At 35.9% G+C, this 25823-nt stretch overlaps 1 protein-coding gene across 5 annotated transcripts in view; it reads left to right on the forward strand.

Annotated features, from left to right (window-relative positions):
• Nucleotides 1-25823, forward strand: part of VPS13B (vacuolar protein sorting 13 homolog B) — an 868795-nt gene that overhangs the window by 141589 nt on the left and 701383 nt on the right. For all 5 annotated transcript variants that reach the window (XM_055116771.2, XM_063606452.1, XM_057303059.2 and 2 more), the window contains exons 15-16: nucleotides 412-606; nucleotides 13852-13976. In XM_055116771.2, the coding sequence (XP_054972746.2) occupies nucleotides 412-606; nucleotides 13852-13976 (320 nt within the window). The remainder of the gene's footprint in view (nucleotides 1-411; nucleotides 607-13851; nucleotides 13977-25823) is intronic.

A 25823-nucleotide genomic window follows, 5' to 3' on the forward strand; every position in this document is an offset into this window, starting at 1 on the left:
CATTTAGTTCTTTAGTCAGCTAAATGTGAATAAAAGAGATTAAAATAAAAGATGCTGACTCTTGGATATCTAGAAAACATTTTGGAATAATTAAGCTTAATAAAATATCTTCATCATACTGAGGCATGTCGTGATACTATTCCAGTTGATTGAAAAAGAAAAAAAGCTTGAGCTGAAAGGGCAATGATAATTTTGCAAAAAATATGCATTCTTTGAAGTCTGGGACATATTTAAAATATATGGAAAGACATTTGTTATTTGGTTATGGCAAGAGAGTTCTGTAGAAAGGCATCATTTCTAGATTGATTTGATATCACTGCAAATGTGCAGATCTGAAGCTTGCATAGAGGGAATTGCAACTCAGTCACTGCTCCACTTTTAAAATATAAAGCGAACACTATTATTTTCTAGAACTCAAGTAACTTCATGAATACTACAAACTTCCAGTCTCTTCGGCCTTTGCCATCCATTCGAATATTGGTGGATAAAATTAATCTGGAACATTCAGTGCCAATGTATGCTGAACAGTTGGTGCATGTGGTCAGCAGCCTTACTCAACCTTCTGATAACCTGCTTCATTATTGTTATGTACACTGCTATCTTAAGGTATGAAAAGTGAATTTTCTTGTTTGTTAGCATGGGTTTGGCTTTGGGATCATCAGATAAGTTTCTTTGTTCTTGATGTTGTAATTTCAGAGAAATAGTACTCTAAAAGGTAAGATTTAAATAAGAAATAAGATGTATTTATTCCAATAAATTAAAGTAAGTAATAAAAATATACTTATTTTAAAGATTTTTCAATTATGTGAGATTAGTAGCTTGATATTTATAAATGAATCGTTAATCATAACTTTTGAATAATTTTATTTATCATTGATGGTAATTTTTATAAGCAATGTGAAAGAGCACTTAGTTTAATATGGATGCTTTGAAGACTCATGTTTTTTTGAAGGGAGCATTTGTGTGAGGCATAATGAGGCATAAAGAGGGCCTAAAACTTTTTTATGTCACCTTTATTTAATTCATGTCAATTTATTGATGCAAGGGAAATTTATTTTAAATACAGGCATATGCCATTTTATCATGCATTACTTTATTGTACTTCATAGTAATTGTGTGTGTGTGTGTGTGTGTATGTGTGTTTTTTTTTTTTTTTAACAAATTGAAGGTTTGTGGCAATCTGGCATTAAGCAAGGCTTTGGTGCCATTTTTTCAATAGTATTTGCTCACTTTGTGTCTCTGTGTCATATTTTGGTAATTATCCAAATATTTCACAAGTTTTCATTATTATTTTAGCATTGTGATCTGTCATCACTGTTCTTTGATGTTGCTATTGTAACTGTTTTTCGGGCACCAAGAAGTGCACCCATTTAAGATGGTGAACTTAGTAAATGTTGTGTGTGTTCTGGGTCCTCCACTGACCAGTTCCCCCTTCTCTCTCCCTTATCCTAATCCTTGAGACACAACAATATTGAAGTTAGGCCAATTAATAGCCCTACAATGGCCTGTAAATCTTCAAGTGAAAGGAAGAGTCCCATAACTCTACTTTAAATCAAAAGCTAGAAGTAATTAACCTTAATGAAGAAGGCGTGTCAAAAGCCAAGATGAGGCCAGAAAGCTAGGCCTCTTTTGCAAAACAGCCAAGTTGTGAATTCAAAGGAAAAGTCTCCAGGAAATTAAAAGTGCTACTCCAGTGAACACAGGAATGACAAGAAAGTGAAACAGCCATATTGTTGATATAAAGTTTGAGTGGTCCAGATAGCAGATCAAACCAGCTACAATATTCCCTTAAATGAAAAGCAAGGCCCTCTCTTCAATTCTGTAAATGCTGAGAGACTTGAGAAAGCTGCAGAAGAAAAATTAGAAGCTGGCAGAGGTTGGTTCATGAAGTGTAAGAGAAGCCATCTCCATAACATAAAAGTGCAAGGTGAAACAGCAAGTGCTGACATAGAAACTAGAGCAGGTTATCCATATCTAGCTCAGTTAATTGATGAAGGTGGCTACACTAAACAGATTTTCAATGTAGACGAAATAGCCTTCTCTTGGAAGAAGATACCATCTAGGACTTACATAGCTAGGGAGGAGAAGTCAATGCCTTGCTTCAAAACTTCAAAAGGCGGCCGGGCACGGTGGCTCATGCCTGTAATCCCAGCTCTTTTGGAGGCTGAGGCGGGTGGATCACAAGGTCAGGAGATTGACCAGCCTGGCCAACATGGTGAAACCCCATCTCTACTAAAGATACAAAAAAATTAGCTGGGTGTGGTGGTGTGTGCCTGTAATCTCAGCTACTCAGGAGGCTGAGGCAGGAGAATCGCCTGAACCCGGGAGGCAGAGGTTGCAATGAGCCAAGATCAGGCTGTTGCACTTCAGCCTGGGCGACAGGGCAAGACGCTGACTCTCTTGTTAGGGGCTAATGTACCTGGTGACTTCTTAAGTTGAAGATAATGCTCATCTACCATTCTGAAAATCCAAAGTGCTTTAAGAATTAGGCTAAATCTTCACTGCTCATGCTCTATAAATGGAACAACAAAGCCTCAATGACAGTACATCTGTTTATGGCATGGTTTACTAAACATTTTAAGCCTGTGGAGACCTACTGCCCAGAAAAGACTCCTCTCAAAATATTAGCGCTCACGGACAATGCTCCTGGTCACCCTACACCTGTGATGAAGATGTACAGGGAGATGCACATTGTTTTCATGCCTGTTAACATGACATTCATTCTGCAGCCTGTGGATCAAGAGTAATTTTGACTCTGGGGTCTTATTATTTAAGAAATATATTTTGTAAGGCTTATAGCTACCATAGATAGCCATTCTTCTGATAGACCTGGGCAAAGCAAATTGAAAACCTTTTGGAAAAGATTCATCAATCTAGATGCTATTAAGAATATTTATGATTCACAGAAGGAGGTCAAACTATTTACATTAACAAGAGTTTGGAAGAAGTTGATTTCAGTCCTCATGGATGACTTTGAGGGGTTCAAGGCTTCCATGGAGGAAGTAACTGCAGATGTAATGGAAATAGCAAGAGAACTAGAATTGGTGTCTGAGGATATGACTGAATTGCTACAATCTCATGATAAAACTTGAATGGAGGAGGAGTTGCTTCTTATGGATGAGCAAAGAAAGTGATTTCTGGAGATGGCAATTACTCCTGGGGAAGATGCTGGGAACATTGCTAAATGATTACAGAGAATTTAAAAAGTTCTATAAACTTGGTGAAGCAATGGCATGGTTTGAGAGGATTGACTCCAATTTTGATAGAAGTTTTACTACTGTTAAAATGCCATCAAACCTCAAATCAATCATCATTGCCTGCTGTGGAGAAATCTTTCATGAAAGGAAGAGTTAATCAATATGGCAAACTTCATTGTTGTCTTATTTTTAGAAATTGCTGCAGCTAGACCCACCACTTTTAGCAACCACCATCCTGATTAGTAAGGAGCCATGAACATCAAGGCAAAAAGGTTATTACTTGCTGAAGGTTGAGATGGTCGTTAGCATTTTTTAGCAATAAAGTACTTTTTGTAAGGGGTGAGGGCAGAGTCTTACTCTGTCACCCAGGCCGTAGTGCAGTGGCATGATCTCAGCTCACTGCAACCTCCACCTCCTGGGCTCAAGTGATTCTCCCATCTCAGTCTCCCAAGTACTGGGACCACAGGTACACATGCCCATGCTCAGCTAATTTTTTGTATTTTTGGTAAGATGGGGTTTTGCCATGTTGCCCAGGCTGGTCTCGAATTCCTGAGCTCAAGCTATCTGCCTACCTTGCTTCCCAAAGTGCTGTGATTACAGGTGTGAACCACTGTGCCCAGCCAATAAAGTGCTTTTTATTTAAGGTATATAAGTTTTTTTTTGACATAATGTTATTGCACACTTAATAGACTACAGTATAAGTGTATACATAACTTTTATTGTATGTACTGGGAAACCAAAAATTATTGTGATATTTGTTGTATTGTGGTGATGTGGAACTTGCAGTATCTCCTGGGTATGTCCATCTGGTTATGTAAAGTGAATTATTGGTAGCTTTCCCCAGCTCTTTCAATTTTTAAAAAATAAGTAATACATCCAATGCAGGTATATACAAACAATAACCTCAAATGTTGAACAATACATGTTTTAGCTAAGCAAGCAGAGATGTATAGTTTAAATAGAAATAGTGTGTACACAATCAAAAGAAAACTATAAAAAGTTGAATTTAAGAATCAGTACTGGCTGGGTATCGTGGCTAACACCTGTAATCTCAGCACTTTGAGAGTCTGAGGTGGGTGGGTCGAGACCCCCCTGAGCAAAGTGGTGAAACCTCATCTCTACAAAAAATACAAAAATTAGCCAGGCATTGTGGTTGCGTGCCAGCTACCTGGGAGGCTGAGGTGAGAGATTTGCTTGAGCCCAGGAGGTCAAGGTTGCAGTGAGCTGTGATGGCGCCACTGCACTCCAGCTTAGGCGACAGAGTGAGACCCTGTCTCAAAAAAAAAAAAAAAAAAAAAAAAAAGGTACTAAAAAAGCACTAATTTTCATGTATCAAAAGATTAGAGGACTCCACAAATAGGCTCTTGGCCTAATTAGTTTATTTGAAGTTATAAAGTTTTTAAGTATTTGTATATCTGTAACGCAAAAATAAACCAATTTCAAGATACCAGTTTTAGATCACCTGCAGGTGTATATAAATGTAAGATGTTAACATTTGACTGTTTTCAGACCATTGCAGACTAGAAGAACATGTTTTCTTGGTTGTTTTTGCAAAGCCTTTTTTCTCAAGGATGGCTCCTTTGGTGGAAGAACAACAGATCACATTGCAAAAGGGTGTGGACACAGGGAAGTGTGACTCATTGGGGCCATTATTTTAGTGATCTACCATAATATTTTATGTTATATGGAGAGTAGCAGAAATATTTTCAAAACCTAGATATAAAGATTATAAATGTACTTTATACTTTACAATGCTTTATACTTTATAATTTTCAGATTCAATGCTTTATACTTAAGCTTTATTTATTGTCACAATTAATACATAGAAGTGTACAATTTTAAAAAATATTGGTACAAATTTAATATCAGATTACAGTGTTAAGAATATTTGCTTTGTTTTTTCATGTCAATAATATATTTTATTTAACCCAATATATGCAAATATTGGTTAACATGCAGTCAACATAAAACATTGACATTCAGCTTATAGATAAATGAAGTGAGTCTCTATACTCAAGAAGGATGTTCACCAAAACCATTGGTCATCAATATAGTCACCATCCATACTGACATAAAATTTATTGGAATACTTCTTCACTATTTCTACTTGTCAATATGTTAAAACTCACATTTCCAGTGTAATGTAAAAGTTATTTACAGTGTACTACCGATATAGTTATATTTTGGAAAAAGGGCCTTTGCTACACATGCTGTCTAGTTTTCTTTTATATTTTGGCTTGTTTGAATACAGTCATAATGGATACGTTTAATGTCTCAGGAAGTAAGGTGTTAGGCAGAGTGGGAATAGCGTTAATATGCGTGGGAAAACCATTCACTGGTGTTAAGTGTACTAAATCCTTTTTTTTTTTTTTGAGACAGAGTCTCATTCTGTCACCCAGGCTGGAGTGCAGTGGCACAATCTAGGCTCACTGCAATCTCCACTTCCCAGGTTCAAGCGATTCTCCTGCCTCAGCCTCCCGAGTAGCTAGGATTATAGGTGTGCACCACCACACCCAGCTAATTTTTGTATTTTTAGTAGAGACAGGGTCTCACCATGTTGACCAGGCTGGTCTCGAACTCTTGGCCTCAAATTGATCCTCCCACCTCGACCTCCCAAAGTGCTGGGATTACAGGTGTGAGCCACTGCGCCCGGCCAAGAATACTAAATACTTTTGAAAATAAAGCCTTGAATCTTGTCTTGAATATTTCATTTCATTTTCATACTTCTACTGTGACATAGGACTTTTGAATACTTTCAGGATGTGGTAGAGAGTTTTTTTTTATATGGCTATTGTGATGTGACTCCATTTACCAGTTTGCTATAAAGTTTATAGCAGTTCATATTACTTGGGTTGATTTTAGTAGCCTTTGAGGAAGTTTTTAAAGTTTTGGTTTTATCATATTACAGTAGTACAGTAGAGGATTCGTGTGTTTGGCATTTTAGTCCATGTATAATTTTCAATTAAGTACTTAAACAAATCCTTGAGTTTTAATTTTGTATACTTAACCTTGGCTGTATTGGCTATATGATGAAATTGTGTCCGGAGTTGGTGGGTTCTTGGTCTCACTGACTTCAAGAATGAAGCCGCGGACCCTCGCGGTGAGTGTTACAGCTCTTAAGGTGGCGCGTCTGGAGTCTGTCCCTTCTGATGTTCAGATGTGTTTGGAGTTTCTTCCTTCTGGTGGGTTCGTGGTCTCGCTGGCTCAGGAGTGAAGCTGCAGACGTTTGCAGTGAGTGTTACAGCTCTTAAGGCAGCGCGTCTGGAGTTGTTCGTTCCTCCCGGTGGGCTCATGGTCTCGCTGGGCTCAGGAGTGAAGCTGCAGATCTTCGCAGTGAGTGTTACAGCTCATAAAAGCAGCGTGGACCCAAAGAGTGAGCAGTGGCAAGATTTATTGCAAAGAGCGAAAGAACAAAGCTTCCACAGTGTGGAAGGGAACCCGAGCGGGTTGCCAATGCTGGCTCGGGCAGCCTGCTTTTATTCTTTTATCTGGCCCCACCCACATCTTGCTGATTGGTAGAGCTGAGTGGCCTGTTTTGTCAGGGCGCTGATTGGTGCGTTTACAATCCCTGAGCTAGATACAAAGGTTCTCCACGTCCCCATCAGATTAGTTAGATACAGAGTTTGGACACACAGGTTCTCCAAGGCCCCACCAGAGCGGCTAGATACAGAGTGTCAATTGGTGCATTCACAAACCTTGAGCTAAACACAGGGTGCTGACTGGTGTGTTTACAAACCTTGAGCTAGATACAGAGTGCCGATTGGTGTATTTACAATCCCTGAGCTAGACATAAAGGTTCTCCAAGGCCCCACCAGAGCAGCTAGATACAGAGTGACGATTGGTGCATTCACAAACCTTGAGCTAAACACAGGGTGCTGATTGGTGTATTTACAATCCCTGAGCTAGATATAAAGACTCTGCACATCCCCACCAGACTCAGGAGCCCAGCTGGCTTCACCTAGTGGATCCCGCACCGGGGCTGCAGGTGGAGCTGCCTGCCAGTCCTGCACCGTGCACTTGCATTCCTCAGCCCTTGGGTGGTCGATGGGACTGGGCGCCGTGGAGTAGGGGGTGGTGCTCGTTGGGGAGGCTCGGGCTGCACAGGAGCCCATGGAGTGGGTGGGAGGCTCAGGCATGGCGGGCTGCAGGTCCCGAGCCCTGCCCCGCAGGAAGGCAGCTAAGGCCCAGCGAGAAATCGAGCACAGCGCCGGTGGGCCGGCACTGTTGGGGGACCCAGTACACCCTCGGCAGCCACTGGCCGGGGTGCTAAGTCCCTCATTGCCCGGGGCCAGCAGGGCTGGCCGGCTGCTCTGAGTGCGGGGCCCACCAAGCCCACGCCCACATGGAACTCCAGCTGGCCCGCAAGCGCCGCACACAGCCCCAGTTCCCGCTCGCGCCTCTCCCTCCACACCTCCCTGCAAGCTGAGGGAGTGGGCTCCAGCCTTGGCCAGCCCAGAAAGGGGCTCCCACAGTGCAGTGGGGGCTGAAGGGCTCCTCAAATGCCACCAAAGTGGGAGCCCAGGCAGGGGAGGTGCTGAGAGCAAGCGAGGGCTCTGAGGACTGCTAGCATGCTGTCACCTCTCAATCCCCCCTCTAAACAGGACACCCCAATTGCTGTTGGGAATTTGGCCGTTGACTGCTCTAGCTACTTCCTGCTGGATAGGGGCGAAGAAGGGGCCCTGCAGTTGTGGTGTCCTTCAGAGGGGAACTCTCCAGGCCAGGGGAAGTGCCAGTGGGTCGGTCCAGGGGTCCCGGGTAGAAGTTGTTAGTTGAACTCATTTGGGGTTCCATTTGTAAGACCATCTGTTGCTTGATGGTCTCGATTCTAGAGGAAACAAAATTGACAAGAAGGTTAGAAATACAGGGCCCAAAGGTGAGTAACAGCAAGATGGCTGCCACAGGACCTAGAAAGGGGAGAAGCCATGTTGCCCAACTCCAGAGGTTGGTATAAGTATTTGAAAGGCATTGTCTGATTTCAGAAGCCTTTTCCTGTAAACGCCGGGCAGCATCTCGTACTATCCCTGACTGGTTAGTGTAAAAACAACACTCTTCCCCTAAAAAGGTGCAGAGTCCTCCTTTCTCAGCAGTGAGGAGGTCTAGGCCTCAGCAGTTTTGGAGAGTCACTGCTGCCAAAGAGTCTATTTGGGATTGTAAAGTAAGGATAGATTTCGTTATTTCTTGCAAACTGAGAAGCAGATATGGGTTGAAGATCCACATAAGTAGAATATGCCTTGGCTGGGTAGATAGAAAATTACCCTGGCTTTTAAAGGAATAGGATACACTGTTTTTTCTTTACTACTTCCATCTCTCTCTTTCTCTCTTCGACTTCTTCTTTGTCTCTTCTTCTCTTTTTAACTCTCTCTTTAACTTTCTGTGTCCGTCCCTCTTTCTCTCTGACTCCTTTTCTTTGTCTCTGTTTCTGACTCCCTCTTTGATTTTCTGTCTCTCTGTCTCTTCCTCTCTCTGTCTTTTTGACTTTCTCTTTCTCTCTTCGACTTTTTCTTTCCTTTCTGCTGCCTCTGCCAGCTGCTTATGCTGCTGTTCTCCCCTCTCCTTCCCGTTTTGATGGCTTTGTCAGTGTAAGAAAATGATTCATAATTCCCACTTCATGTAATAAAATTTACCAATTGGGAGAGTTGGCATGGATCTGTATGGAAAATATGCAGATGAAAGATTCCTTTTATTTGTAATTGACAAAATTGTATATATTTATTGTTTATAACATGTTTTGAAATATGTATACATTTTGAAATAGCTCAATTTAGCTAACACATATTATGTCACATACTATCATTTTTGTGGTGAGAACTGTTTAAATCTGCTGTCATTGATTTTTTAATAGAATACATTGTTATTTACTATAGTCTTCATGTTGTACAATAGATCTTTTAAATTTATTTCTCCTATCTAATTGAAATTTTGTATGCTTTGCCTAACATCTCTTCAGCCTCCTCTCCCCGAGAGATGACACTTGCTTATGGCTTACCAATTCCTCTTTATGTATCTGGCAAACCCATCATTTGAATATGTATGGTATTGAGTAGCTAAGAGTTTCAAGGCATCTGATATTTGAAACATATGTAGAAAATTTGGTAATGTGACTGCGTTGTGTAATTTGTAGAATAGTATATAACTTTAAGGCCTTATTCATATGGATCAGCTGCAATACATACTTCAGACAGAACAAGGAGTTAGAGTAGGATGGAAACCCTTTGGATTCTTTGGATCTGTTAATTTTTTACCTCAAGAAAATCCCAGGGGATTTGGAGGAAATAATGTTTTCATACACATTTTACGGTTGCATAAATTGGCATATTTATTTTGGAAGTAGCAGCATGTAATACATTTGAAAGCACATCTACCTTACCACCCATTTGTTCCAATTTTCAGTGTATACCCTCCAGCAGGGGTCAGCAAAATTTTGCCTACAGGCTTAGTATATATTTTAGGCTTTGTGGACCAAGTGGCAAAATTGAGGATATTATGTAGGAACTTAAATAACAAGAGAGAGAACAAATTTTATAAATGTTGAGTTTATAATATTCAAAATGTAATAATTGAGTACAGTTTTTGGGTAATACACAGTTTTATTTTTCTTTTATTTATTTATTTTTTTGAGATCTAGTTTTGCACTGTTGCCCTGGCTGGAGTGCAATGGCACGATCTTGGCTCACTGCAACGTCCGCCTCCCGGGTTCAAGTGATTCTCCTGCCTCAGCCTCCCGAGTAGCTGGGATTACAGGCACGTGCCACCACTCCTGGCTAATTTTTTGTATTTTTAGTAGAGACGGGACTTCACTATGTTGGCCAGGCTGTTCTTGAACTCCTGAGCTCGTGATCCACCCACCTCTGCCTCTGCCTCCCAAAGTGCTGGGATTATAGGCATGAGCCACCGTGCCTGGCCAGGTAATACAGTTTTATTAATGAGAAGAATGGAACTCTTTTTGGAGGGACAACATTTCACCTAATTGGGATTTCAACTTATTGTTCCCACCATGTTGATTATAAATGTTTATGTGTAAAAATTATTCTTTGCTTGTAGGCTATCCCGGAACAAGCAGTGTGTGGGATTTGGCCTGTAGGCTGTAGTTGGTTTTTGTTCTGTTTTCTTAGAGGTTTATTGTTTAGGAATTAACTTAACCAAGGAAGTGAAAGACTTTTGCAATAAGAACCACAAAACAGAGCTGAAAGAAACGAAGATATACATAAATGGAAATGCATCTCATCTTCTTGAATTGGAAGACTTAATATTGTCCATGCTATCCTTTCTACACATTCAGTGCAAACTCTATTACAATTCCAATGTCTTTTTTCAGAAGTAGAAAAACTCATCCTAAAATTCATATGGACTCTCAAGGGACCCCAAATAACCAAAACGATCTTGAAAAAGAACAAAGCTGAAGGACTTACTCTTACTGATTCCAGAAGCTACTACAGAGCTATAGTAATCAAAACAGTGTGGTACTGTTGTAAACACAGACATATAGACCCGTAGAAAAGAATGCAGTGCCCAGCAATAAACCATTGTGAGAAAGATTGTTTATTTTTCTTTAAGAATAAATAGAGAATCAGGCATTCCTTTTTAGGTGAAGAGAAGGAGGAAATAGAGGGAGGAAGGAAGGTCGGGTGAAATTTTGAGTTAATAGATGAGCTACATCAAATGAAGCATCATATCCTTGTTACATCAATATATAATTTCAAAGATGTCCCTAATCCTTTTGGACTTCATTTTTCCTGCATGTGAAATGAGATGATTGAGTTAAATAATCTCTAAGCAGTTTGAGCTCTAAAATTCTTTGGTTGATTTTGATTTCATTCTTTTCCCCTGAAGAGTTTTTCTTCACAAGGTGTTCATTATTATGCTGTACAACCCTAGTTATTATTATTCTTTCTTCAGTTTTTATGTATTTCAGTGTATTATTGCATACATACCAACTTTTAAAATGAAAGAAATGCTTATTTGTTCCTTTAGTGAAGGGACAAATCTTTATGATGCTGATTATACTATTATGTGTTTTATACTATTATGTGTTTTATTTAATGGTATAAAACTACCATGTGTTTTATAATGGCAGTAACAAAAATTATTTATTGTATATCATAATTATAATGTTTTTATTGTCATTTACAATTAGCATGTGCTTTTTATACTTTTGTCTTTTTAAAATAGCAAATTCTAATTTATGATAATTTTTGGCAAAATCTTACAGAAGTAAGTTGCCATATAATGTTTCTAAATCCATTACAATTTCTTCTATTTGAGATATTAATTCAAGAACATTTGTTGTAAAATGTTAAAATCTTGATGATGTATTTATTTTTGTTATTTACTAATTGGGATTTTTAAAAACAGGTGGCAATACATGTTTAACTTTTTATTTAATGAGATGTGTAAGTCCTCTTATTCAACTTTACAGTTTCCTTTAGCTAAAATTTCTACTGGTAGTTATACTTACTGTTTCATACATTTTTATTGCTCCAGATTATTAGTTTGCAACATTTACCAAACCAGTGTTTGAATATGTGAGCTATCCTTCATGAAAGCAACTTCAGTTTACACTGCAGGTTCTGCTTTTTCCAGATTAAGTATTTATAGTCTTGGTCAAGGGATGTTGACAAATTATTAGCTTATATAGGTTTTGTAAATCTATGTATCTGGTTGCTGTAATTTAAAAGAGAGAGTTTAAAATTTTATTTTTAAATAGTTCTTTTTGATTTGGTGGATAATAGAGGAAGCAAAATATGACTCATAATAATTTGGCAATATTTAGAAGGTAACTTCTTTGTCCAGTAGGTCCTGTTTTATTGTAATTTTCACCTAGTTGAATGTTTTCTGAGAAGCATCTCTAGGCAACACAAAAGTATAATAAAGACTTTTTAAAAAATGACAGAATAGTATGCAGTTTCCCCAAAGCCCTTTGCAATTCTGCAGACAACCAGCAGGGGATCTCGTCTACACCCAATTTCCTTCTGAGTACAGTTGGTAGATAGTGTCTGTGATTATACTGTTGGGGCATTTAATGGAAAATTCGACAGTGGCTTTGAGAGAGTTCTTAGTTGAGCATAGGTAATATGATGTGATAAAATATTATCTTTATTCATAACTCGAAATATTTGGCAGTTGGATATTGTTTTAAAAATGTTTTGTATTGTTATAATAATAACTGTAAATTCCAGAATCCTCTGAATATTTGGCCTTTATGAGGAAATAAGAAATCCTGAAATTGTACAGAAACCAACGCAGCACTTTGCATACATTGTTGCTCAGAACAGGTCTTCAAAAAGAATGAATGTGAAATATCTTAATTTTAAGTTATGATTTTAAGTAATCATTTCAGTATTAGAAAGATATCTTTTTCTCAATTCTGTACTTCTTGTCTATTGGTTAATAGCAGGTTATAGGTGCTGATGGGTGCATCACTTTTGTTTTCCTTGATAGTAATTACATAAGTAGGTTCTTTGAAATGCAGTTTTCCTTGAAAATGTAATTTTAAAAAATGTTTTATTTCTAAAACATTGTTTTGTTCACTCAAAACTGAGTGTATAAGAAATAATTTGACATTGTCGATTTGATGAATGTTAGGAGTATAATAGCTTTTTGAAACTATTTGGAAGTAGCTTAATACTTTTAAAGAAATTGATAATTATTTTATGCTCATTAAATAGTATTTTGAAATCAGTTATGAAGAAATTCTAAACATATTTTATTATAGAACTTCACAGTTGATATTAATTCTAGAGATATGGAAGTCAGTGCTTTATAAACCCAAGGGATAAAAAACAGTAACTAAAGATAAATGTTGAGATTAAGCTACTTTTACATTTACTGGAAAACAGTAACTCTTTGTTTTGTATCCATGTGTGTATTTCCACTCTGAGGTGTTTATCTTTTGTTGTTTTACAAATAATTGAAGCAGAAATATCATCAGTTCTCTACAGTATTTCATGTAACGTGATGTTATGTTGTTTCTTTCTATTATGACAAATATAGTATCCAGGAATTTCAGGGATTGCTTATAAAATTTTGTAGTATGGTCTGCTTGCTTTAAGCATAAACATGCTTGTACATATGAAGAGTAATTTATGCCATGTACCAAATTTCCTGGGGTTTAAAACCTCAATCCCACAGTTATTTTCACAAAAGAAAATAGAAAGAAGTAACATTTTAGGATATTTTTCGATATCCTTTTTGTATGTACATTATACAAGCTGAAGACAAAATACATTTTTAAACAGTTTTTCTTCTAATGTTATTTTAGTCATAAAATATTAACATTAATTTATAAAATTTGTAGTTTACTGTGTAGAAAATGCAGTCAGCGGTTTATATTTATGGAAAAATGTATATTTTAGCAGATAATAAAACACTACCTGAGGAGTATGTATAGAAATAAAATGTGAAACTTAAAAAAATTTGTCAAAAGAGCAGTGATCTTTCAGGGATGTGAAATAAATACTGTATATTTAAGTTTCTTAATTTTGACCTACTGTCAAATTGTATAGAAGAAAATGTTGATCGTTTGGGAAGTGGAAAAAGACTTTGGAACATATTTAGTGTGCAGCTGTTGTAAAGCAAATTGAAACTGACGTATTTCATCCTGTGCTTATTAAAACTTTGTCTGTGTGAACACTTGCATCTTTTCTTTTTGTTTTAGATATTTGGTTTCCAGGCAGGACTGACGTCTTTGGATTGCAGTGGATCTTACTGCTTACCTGTACCAGTTATTCCTTCTTTCAGCACTGCTCTTTATGGGAAACTTCTGAAACTCCCCACATGCTGGTAAGTCTTACATGTTAAAATGTGATTTATGTTAATTTCCATTTATTAGGAGGGAAAAAACCCCCAAATGTATCTATCTTATGCCCATGCTAGTTTTATACAAAACTTTAGAAAAAAAATCTAAACTTGTACTTTTACTGAGACGCTAAAAGTCTTTTTTAAGTTTCTGAAATCTGTTAGTTCATCATGTCTTTTGAGATAGCAATAACTGTTATTAGGGTAATAACTGTTAATTCATGTTGGATGTGTGTAAAATACTACTTGAGATTATAATAGGAACTGTAAGAGGAAGTGCCTTTTTTTCAAGAGTGGGTATAAAGATTTTAAAAAGTTATAAATTAATATTCAAGACCAAAGTATTTATCTGTGAAATAATAATTTCGTATATATTCATACCCACTGACAAAAGTATACCCATTATGTAGAGTTAGAATATATTTACATGTCTAGTAGCTATATTTTATAAGAAATTGATTGTAGCCCTCACCATTTTCATTCCGAATTGAATGCTATATTTGGAGGTCACATTTCCTTAAATTCGGAGAGATTTACAGAAAGAAAGCCAGTAGTTACCAGTTATAAATTTTTAGTTTAAAGGAATGCTTTTAATATATTGTTTAAATATATAAAATAATGTTTAAATATATGAAATTAATTTTTAGTGAACCATTTTTCCAATTTAAAATGTGATTTAGAATATGTCTTTTGTATTCTCATTCTAATTAGTAAGCTTATTTTTGCAGGATAGTTTTTCTATTAGTTTTTTACTAAAAATGACATAACCTTTAGAAAATTAGCATTAATTTCTTATCTAAAATACTTCAGTTGCTAAAAATTTGTTTCTTTAATAATATATAACTTTTAAAATGAAATTATAAAATAATTGCTCATATTTTCAAGAAACTTTGCCTGCTGATACAGAAAATTTTTTTAAAAGTTGTAGTTAAGTCTTAGTACCAATTCCTCTATAAAGTGAAACCATTATTAAATTATTATTCTTAATTTCTAGTGATAAATTTCATTTTGTCCTTACTCCTCCATACCTCTCACATGTCATTTATCATGTTATATAGAGATAGATTTAACTTTTTATTAGCATACATGGTATGTTGCATTTGAGTCAAGTTTTATATTCTGATCTATTAAGAAATAAACTGGGATATGTCACAGTTGATATGGTGATATCAATTTTAATAGGTATTTGTGAAAACTATTTTCTCCGTTATGTGCTGATTAATTTATCATTTCTAGGACCAAAATAGCTTTATTGCAAACAGTGCAATTTACTATGGAAAATTCTTAATTTCTTTAAAAAAGTCCACATTTTTCAAAATGATTATAGCCTTTATATAAAATCAATATTGAAATAAGTAAGGCTTATTTGAAGGATACAAAGAGGGTATTATGAATACTGTCAAATGTTACTTAAAATATGCCTACAGACATCTAGAAATAATATTCCAATTAAATACTGAAAGCATGAGATCACAGAATGCCTATATTTTTTGGATGTGTTTTGCTTTTTTGTAGTTAAGACTACTTCTATGTTATTTCAGTGATATTTTTGCTATGCTTTATAGAAGTATATTGATTTGAAATATTTCTTGAAATTTTCTTAATAAATGTAAAAAAAAACTTTAGTAACTGTAACTTGAAAATAAAGAGAAAACTTAATAAATTGAGATATTGGTTGGTTTTAGTGCAGTTTGAATTCAATAAAATACTGCTTAAGCAGTATGTCCTATAAGTTTAAAGAAAGCAGACAGTTTCCCTGGGACGTCAGAGAGCTGATGAGATGAGGTCCTGTTAGAATTGGACATTAGTGGATGAGACAGATATCCATGTATCTATCACTGCATACAGTGGGCGAAGAATTTGGACAGTTACTCTACCTTAGACTTGTCCATGAGCAATGATATCTAAGTGTTTTAATATGAACACTTAAAGATAGTTAAACCAGTTAATCAAATATTCATTAGTCCCATTTCTTCATGTTCATGTTTGTTAAAGTCTAACTAAAATATAGTCTCAAATTCACTTTGTCCTATAATTGAGGGTTCAAATGTGTGATTCTATTTGTAGAGAAATATATGCAACATATTTTGGAAGTTTGGAGTATAGAAATAGTATATTGGCTTAGAAAGTCATGGAAAACATGGAGGGGTAATTTTTAAGCAGGATATTGAGGAATGGATATAATCTGAAAGAGCATACTATATATTGTTTTATACAGTCTCAGGTACCTATTTAAAGTTCATGACAGTCCTGTGAGATAACATGATATTCTCTCTTATAAACTCTTTCTAATTTTCAGAGAGGTTAAATAAGTTGTCCAAAGTCACACACTGGCCTCACAAGATTTTCGTAGAGGATTGTCTGATTTGAACATATTTGATTGTTTTATTACTTGAAGGAGCGAAGGGGACATATGTAATCTTCTGTTCATCAGTTTTGAAGGCCCTGTTAATCAGTTTTGAAGGCCCAGTATGCTTTTTGCCTATAGTTAAAGTAAATTTCCATGGAGCGAAAGGCTAGCTAATAAATCTGAACTCTGCTAGTATTAGTTAATAGTATGTAGATATTATTGTAATTCTGATCTTAAAATGATGGATATTAACATTAGGTGGAATCTTAGACATTATCCCAGTTACTGAGTCTTTATGACATACTTTTGGTTTATAGCCATCTGTGTACTGCTTGAACATTTTATTCAAGGATGTTAGCTACTTTCTGGGCCAACCATTATTGGGCAGCTCTAAATTTCTTTATTTAATCACAGTTTGCTTTTATGAGAAGTTTATACTTGGATTTCTGCCTAAGAATAATGTTTCTTCTCTGATATAATTATTACTTATATATATCATGAGGCATTTTCATTCTCAGAGAAATGTGTGAAAACACATATTTCTTTTTAAGGTTGAGGGACTTCTAAGTTCCCATTTTTTACTTAGCACAGTGCCAATTGTTGATTTTAACTAGCGAAGTTATTGAACAGATCATTTGCAGGGGAAAAATGCTTCTGTGAAATCTTTGAGTTCAGTGTTAATTAGAAGTTACAGGACTTGGTGCTGGTAAGCTGGTGGTATTGATGTGGTGTGTGAAGGGCAGGTGAGGCAGATACTGATCCTTTTGCCTCCCTGGAAGTGAAACTGAAGGCATCATTTGCCCCAGCTCAGAATGACACCAGGGTAAATTCTTTTAGTTTTAATGGATACTGGGACCTTCAAGTCTAAAAAAAATTGCCAGTAATACTTATTATCAACACAATAAGTAACCTTCCAGGGCTTAAAATGATGTTTATTCAACTGCCGTGTTCTTCATAATACCACAGTTTGAGGCCTCAAGAAGCTATACTTGAGTGTTTTTAATGAACCTGGAGATAGATCTTCCTTCCAAAACTGTGTTCATCAGTCTGGTTTTGTGATTAACATTCCCTTTAACTAAATGCCTTAAAACTACTAAGCCTTAAATGGGATGTTAATTCTCTTATCTCCACCTGATAGATGTTAGACTGATTTTTCAGCTTTGGTTCTGCCATCTAAGATGTGCTTTTATGGAATGTTTTGAACAAAAAAGAAACATTAACATCTGTTACAATCTTCTCATTTCAAAGATGGGAAAACTGAATTCCAGAGAGGTCAAATTTCTTGCCTAAAACCACACAGTTAATTAATATCAGTGCCTCAATTTGATCCTCTCCTTCTTGATTCAAGGCTTGATCAACTGTACCATTTTGCTTAAAACAATTGCTATTACTATTTCAAAAAATAACTATTTTTAAATGTAAAATTCAGTAGCATTAAGTACATTCACATTGTTGTGCAGTAGTGCCACCATTCAACTTTCTGTCTCTATAAATTTGACTATTCTAGGTACCTCACTGAAATGGAATCATTCCATATTTGTCATTTGTGTCTGGCTTATTTCACTTAGCATAATGTTTTCAAGATTAATCCGTGTTGCAGCATGTAGCAGAATTTCCTTCCTTATTCATTTGTTTGTAAGACTGAATTTTATGTATTCATTTTATGTATATGCCACATTTTGTTTATCCATTTATCCATTGACAAATACCTCTCACCTTTTAGCTATTGTGAATGATGCTGCTGTGAACATGCATGTACAAATATCTGTTTGAGTCTCTGCTTTCAGTTATTTTGAGTATATACCTAGAAGTGGAATTGCTGTATCATATGGTAATTCTATGTTTTTGAGAGCTGCCATACTGATTTTCACACCACTTTACACCTGCAACAGTGATGCAAAAAGGTTCCAATTTCTCCATATTTTCATCAACACTTATTATTTTCTGTTTTTTGATAATAGCTATCATAACAAATATGAGGTGATATCTCATTGTGGTTTTAATTTGCATTTTCCTAATGATTAGGAATGTTGACCATCTTTTCATGTCCTATCTATTCAAGTCCTTTGCTCATTTTTAATTAGTTTTTTTTCCTTGAGTTGTAGAAGTTCTTTATGTGTTGTGTAAATTAATCCCTTATCAGATATATGATTTGCAAGTATTTTCTTCCACTGTGTGGAACCACATTGCAGGGTCCTGGCTGGAGATGCATCAATAAACAAAATAGGCAAGTTATTTCCCCTCATGGCAATAGAGAATAAACATTCTCTTAATTAAGGGAATTTTAAGGAGAGAAAAATTGCTCCATGTAGATTGTCTTTTAAAATTGAATCATAAAATCGTCCTTTTTGCTGTACTGAGCCTTGAAAGGAGGTGTTTAAATAGTTCTTGATAGCATAACACTTTTGGATTACTTAACATTTTTCTATTTATTATTTTTTATGTTTCAGTGAATGCAGCATTTTTACTTTTTATTAATGATTCGTGTTTGAACTGAAAACCATCGAATTAGGAGTAGAGCAAACAGTGATAGGAATTGAAATATAGATTCTTGCAGATAAATGAAAAACCCCATTGGATAAATTAAATATATTTTTTATTTACCAGCTCTGAAAACATTCTTCAGTTATTGTTGAATGATGTTGTAGGGTGCATTTGATGATTCAGGACTTAATGCAAGCTTTTCTAAAAACTTGATTTCTCATCAAGTATTTTAACATGTACAGCTTGAACAACATGGGCTTGAACTGTGTGGGTTCAGTTTCTTTCAATAACTATATTGGAAAATTTTTTTGAGATTTGTAACAATTTGAAAATTTGCAGATGAACCATTTAGCCTAGAAATATCAAAATAATGAAGAAAAAGTTAGGTATGTTATGAATGCATACAATTTATGTGGATTTTGTCTATTTTATCATTTACTACCATGCAATATACAAAAATTTATTATAAAAAGTTAAAATTTGGCCAGGAATGGTGGCTCATGCCTCTAATTCCAGCGCTTTGGGAGGCCAAGGTGGGAGGATTCCTTGAGCCCAAGAGTTCCAGACCCCATTTCTAGAAAAATAAGAAGGTAACCAGGCATGGTGGCATGTGCCTATAGTCTCAGCTGTTTAGGAGGCTGAGGTGGGAGGATCACTTGCGCTCGGGAGATTGAGGCTGCAGTGAGCCATGATCATGCCACTGCTCTCCAGCCTGAGTGACAGAGCGAGACCCTGTCTGTTTCAAACCCCAAAACCAAAAAGGTAAAATTTGTTAAAACTTATGCACACAAATGCTTAGGGACCACACATGGCACCATTCAGAGCTGATAGAAATGTAAACAAATGACTATAAATCATGCTGCTATAAAGACACATGCACACGTATGTTTATTGCGGCATTATTCACAATAGCAAAGACTTGGAACCAACCCAAATGTCCAACAATGATAGACTGGATTAAGAAAATGTGGCACATATACACCATGGAATACTATGCAGCCATAAAAAATGATGAGTTCATATCCTTTGTAGGGACATGGATGAAATTGGAAACCATCATTCTCAGTAAACTATCGCAAGAACAAAAAACCAAACACCGCATATTCTCACTCATAGGTGGGAATTGAACAATGAGATCACATGGACACAGGAAGGGGAATATCATACTCTGGGGACTGTGGTGGGGAGGGGGGAGGGATAGCATTGGGAGATATACCTAATGCTAGATGACGAGTTAGTGGGTGCAGCGCACCAGCATGGCACATGTATACATATGTAACTAACCTGCACAATGTGCACATGTACCCTAAAACTTAAAGTATAAAAAAAAAAAAAAAAGAAATGTAAACAAACATAAAGATGCAGTATTAAATCATAACTGCATAAAGTTAATTGTAGTACTACATGGTGTACTACTATAATAATTTCGTAGCCACCTTTTGTTGCTACTGCAGTGAGCTTTTGTGTTGTATCTGCTTAAAATGCTGTGTGATGGTAAGCATCTCCATGTGAGCAGTCCCTGAGCAGTTCCTCTCTACAGTATGACTGTGTATTGCAATAGAAAGTGATCTGTCACAGTTCTCACATATTTGTCATTGGGCTTAGTGCAATACTGTAAAATACTATAAACTTTTTTTTTTTTTTTTGAGACTAAGTCTCGGTCTGTTGCCCAGGCTGGAATACAGTGGCATGATCTTGGCTCACTAGCCTCTGCCTCCTGGGCTGAAGTGATTCCCGTTCCTCAACCTCCTGAGTAGCTGGGATTACAGGTGCTTGTGCCACCACACCCAGCTAATTTTTGTATTTTTAGTAGGGACGAGGTTTCATCTTGTTGGCTAGGCTGGTCTTGAACTCCTGGCCTCAAGTGATCTGCCCACCTTGGCCTCCCAAAGTGCTGGGATTACAGGCGTGAGCCACCGCGCCCAGCCCTGTAAACCTTGAATAACACCACAGGGTCCACACAGAGTGATTCTGGAAGTGGTTCCAAGAAGCAGAAAAAAGCCATGATGCTATAAGACAAAGTTGAGTTGCTTGATATGTACCACAGATTGAATTCTGCAGCTTCAGTTGCCTGCCCTTTCAAGAAAGATAAATTCAGCATAAGGACTATTGTAAAAAAATAAAAAATAAAAGGAAATCTGTGAAACCATTGCTTCAGTTTTGCCAGCTAGCACAAACACTTTTCACTTTTTGTGAAATACCTTTTTATTTTGTATTGAAAATGCAGCTTTTATGTGGGTGCAGGATTGCTATAAGAAAGGAATTCTAGAGACTCTAATATGATTTGAGAAAAAGTGAAGTCATTATGTGACAACTTAAAGCAAAGAGAAGATGAAGGATCTGAAGGTGAAGAATTTAATGCCAGCAGATGATGGTTTGACAATTTTAGAAAGAGGTTTGGCTTAAAAAATTTCAAGAGAACAGGAGAAGTACTTTCTGCTACCAAGAAACTCATATTAGTCAGCAGATGAGTTTCCTAGGTGCCATTAAGAAAATTATTGAGGAGAAAGGATATCTGCCTGAACAGATTTTAAGTGCAGATGAAAGTGCCCTATTCTGGAAAAAAATGCCACCAAGGACATTTATTAGCAAGGAAGTGATGAGTGCTCACAGACCTGTGCCAGATGATAAGAAGTAGGAGAAGCAGTGCCAGAAAACAAATGGACATTGTACAGTCTGGCAGAAGGGTTCCAGTTATTCAAGATTGCCTTTGACTTTTTTTTATGACATGGACCATCCTATGATAGGGGCACTGCATTATTTGAAATAAATTTCTTGGAAAGACTGACCAGTCTTTGTATATGTTAATGGTCTTTCCAATTTCTGTTTTTCCTTATATTTTTGGTTGTGATTTGATAATGTGTTTAGATAAATAACTTGTCAAAAAATACATACATTTATAGTTTTTAAAACATGGCCTATGTGTATGAAATTAAAAGGATATAAAAAGCACAATTATAGGTAAATAGTATGTATCTTTATATTAGATTTTTTCCCTTTAATTTTTTTAGAAAGGGCACAAAGAGCATTTGACATACGTTAACAAGCAAGAGAGTGTTGGTCCAATGAGAACAGAAAGTTTCCTTTGATTGTGATTTTGGAAAATTTGATATTTTCCACATGGAATTTTATGGTCAGTTGGATGTGAAGTTGTATAGGCAAATATGATGCATTTCCAATTCCCTAGTTTAATGTTTTAAACTTAGTAAAATAGTTTGTTTAGTGGTGTCCAAATGAGCATTTACAACTCATTCTTAGTTTATTGCCTTTAAATTTGATTTTTGGTTATTGGAGAATATTTCTACATGACCTATATCTATGTCAGAATAATTATATTGACTTTTCCTCAGTATTTGGCTTTGCCTGTGCACAGCAGTGGGAAAATATTATCCTGTGACAACATTCTATTCTAGTGACAGCATTTTAAAAAATGTATCTTTGTTTCATTATTTTTGTGAGGGAGAGTGAAAGTCAGTAGTATTCTTTGAGTTCAAAAGAACTCTAAGTTGTTAATGTATTTTTTTTTAAAGCGAAATGGCTTGGTTAGTAATTATTAAATTTGGCCTAGGTTTTCTTTTTATGACTACCTTTAAATTTTTTTCTTAACTGTGTTTTGATGATTTAATTTCTTTTTAATATATTAACTTGAAATGTAAGAACAAATAATCATTGGCGGTTCCCATATTCAAAAGATCAGATAGTGCTTAGGTTAGTGACAGAAGAAAATTTCTAATAATAGCATCATAATCCCCTTGTATAGCATTTTGTACTTAACTAAGTTTCACTGCATACAGGAAGTTTTTTGATACTCACAACCAACCTTTGAAATAAACAGGTTAGGTATCCTTATTTCTATTTTATAGATCTGGAAATGGAGGATTAGGGAAGGTGATATGGTAGACCTAGAGAGATAAAATCGCTTGCATTGGACATCTTTTATTTATTTTATTTTATTTTATTTTATTTTTCTATATTTTGAGACAGAGTCTTGTTCTGTCACCCAGGCTGGAGTGTAGTGGCACGATCTCGACTCACTGCAACCTCTATCTCCTGGGTTCAAGCGATTCTCCTGCCTCAGCCTCCCAAGTAGCTGTAATTACAGGTGTGTGCCATGACACCTGTCTAATTTTTGTATTTTTAGTAGAGATGGGGTTTCCGCATGTTGGCCAGGCTGGTCTTGAACTCCTGACCTCAAGTGAGCCACCTGCCTCGGCCTCCCAAAGTGCAGGGATTACAGGTGTGAGCCACTGTGCCCGCCCTAGACATCTTTTGATTAATTGATGTTGGAACTATTAATAGCATGTTGATTAATAGCTATTAATAGCAGGTTCTAGATAAGAACTTTGTATTCTTCATTATGCCTTATAACTTAAAAAATACTGCCAGCTTCTTAGAAGAATCTGTTAATACTTAGCATTGTTCAGATTTCAACTGACTAATGAGTCATTTATTCATTAAAAAAAAATTTTGGTGCCTATCATGTTAAAACTGTTGTGTTGTAGGCCTTGGAGTGTGAATACCACTTGGTCTTTGTGTTTCCTTTCTTGATACTTGAAGAATTTAGACAGGTGTTCTTAAATACTGGCTAACTCATACATCTGCAGCCAAGTTTGTTTGTTTGTTTGGCTTGTTTTTGGAAGATCTAATTATGACCTCTTTACTAGAATACTTTGCTTCTTACAATTTATATGGTAAAGTTTAAAAGCTTTAAAATATTCTTTGATGCCCTCTATGGTCTGGCCCCTGCTTGGCTTTCTACCCTCATCTGAAACGTCCTCCTCTCTGTCCCCTCTTTCTTGCTTTTAGAAATTTTCTCTCCTTTTACCAAATTGTTCACTATTATTGTTTTACTATTCTGTATCCTAAATAACTGTAACTGACTCCAGATGCTAGTCCAATTGATACTTTTTCTGACCTGGTCACATCCCCTCTAAAATATGCTTTAAAATATGAGATAATGTTCTTGTTTTTCATTGTACTTTTCATAGAAGTGATTTTACACTGCTTTGTGTGATTATTTAATAGCCTTTCCCACTCGTTTTATTTTAAGCTCCATAAGAAACATCTCTTTTTCTGTGGGGCACATTTATCTTGAAAACCTCGCATCTGTTGTAGACATGAGTAAATATTTATTGGCATGCATCTGGCTGTTTCTTTAACAATTTCATTTTTTTTTTGGTTTTCTGATTTATGAGGTTTTAGATTGTATACTTTTTTGACAATCAAGTTCTATCTCCTATTAGCTCACATTATACATGCAAAACTTACTCTTGGCCAAAGTGAAAATCAGTGATGTTAATTAGTTAAATTAAACTAAAATTTTAGTGACTTTTCCTATTCAGAGTTCTCAAGGTAATATTTGAAAGTTATTAATTACATATATAAAATATATTGTGTAAACACACTTCATCTCCTTTTTTTCCTGAGCAGTTACATTCTTATTTTAAGTAGATGAATTGTCTGTTTTAAATTAACTTGTCTAGAAGATGAGATAATGTAAAGGCATCTTACTTCTTTTGTATTTTGTTTGTTTGCTACCACACATCAGTTAACCATTATTTAAGCTGTTCCATATTCCGTAATACTAGCACCACTTTTTGGCTCATATCGAGCAAGTATAGTATATAGGCCATTCCCTCCAGAGACTTACAACTCATGCTGCAACTCATTTATAAATATTTATTGGGTCCATGGTATAATTCCAGTCATCATTCTACATGCTGGGAATGCAGTAGTAAACAAAATAGACCTTGTCTCTGTTTCATGGAGCCAATATTCTGAAGAGGTAGAGCCAACACTGCATTAAGACAAATACATGCATTTCAGATAATAGTGAGTAATAAGAAAAATTATGGCCAATGGGATAGAAAATGAATGTTTTGGGGAGTTTATTTGTCTAAAATGGTCAGGGAAGTTCTCTTACATGGATGTGACTTTTGACTCCAACCTAAATGACCAGTCAATGGCAGCCATACAAAGATTTTGGGAAATTGTGTTGCAAGTGTTGGGAATAGCTGGTGCAGGTCTCAAGGTAGAAATAGATATAGTTCATATGAAGGACAGATAGAAGTCAAGTGTGACTGCAACATAGTAAAGGGAGATAGATAAGAGATTAAATTGGAGAGGTGGTCTATTCACAAATAAAAGCAACGTAAGTAGGTATAACCTGAACAATTTTTAGCCTTAATAGTGGAGAAATAAAGATTTAAACAATGTAGAATTAACCATCTTTTTTGTGTACTGTTAAATGAATATAATATTCAGAATGTTAAGGGTTGTGACACCAGTGGTGGAAATTTAATATGACAGATCCTTACAACTTTTCTGCTGTACAGCTTGACTATATCCATCAAAATCTGTAAGCATGAATATCTTTTACTCAGCATGTCCATTTTTAGGAGTTTGTCCTTAGATATAATTAAGCGAATGACCAATAATTAGTTATGATAAAATGGAAAAATGTAAATAGCAAATAATGAAAAACAGGTTGTATAAATTATGTTACACTCATACCAGTTAGCAATATGTAGAATAGCCATTAAAATTTTGTTGTAGAATATGTTTATTGGTATAGAAATGTTCTCATGATAAATATCGAGTGAAAAAAGGTCACAGAACAGAGGGATACAGAGTTAGTCTATTAATCTGAACAAAAAATATGCTTGCGCAGGTAAAAAGGCTGGGCTATTGCTAAACTGTTTGTGATGGTGTTATGTGAGTGGTAGGTAACGTGTGGTTTATGTATTATAGTGGTTAGGAGCATGGACCTCAGAACTGGATTCCTTGCATTTAAATATAGGCTCTGCCACTTCCTAGCCTTGTGGCTGAGAAAGTCTTTGTGTCTGAGTTTCCTCATTTGTAAAAGGGGCAATTCTTAATTCTTACCTTCGAGTTATTTTGAGGCTTAAATGAGTTAACAAATATGAGCTGCTTTGAATAGTGCCTGACACATAACAAGTTCTTTATGCAAGTTAGCTGTGATTATTACTATTGCATAT

This window comes from Pan paniscus, chromosome 7 (genome assembly GCF_029289425.2).
Source record: "Pan paniscus chromosome 7, NHGRI_mPanPan1-v2.0_pri, whole genome shotgun sequence".
Lineage (NCBI taxonomy): Eukaryota > Metazoa > Chordata > Mammalia > Primates > Hominidae > Pan > Pan paniscus.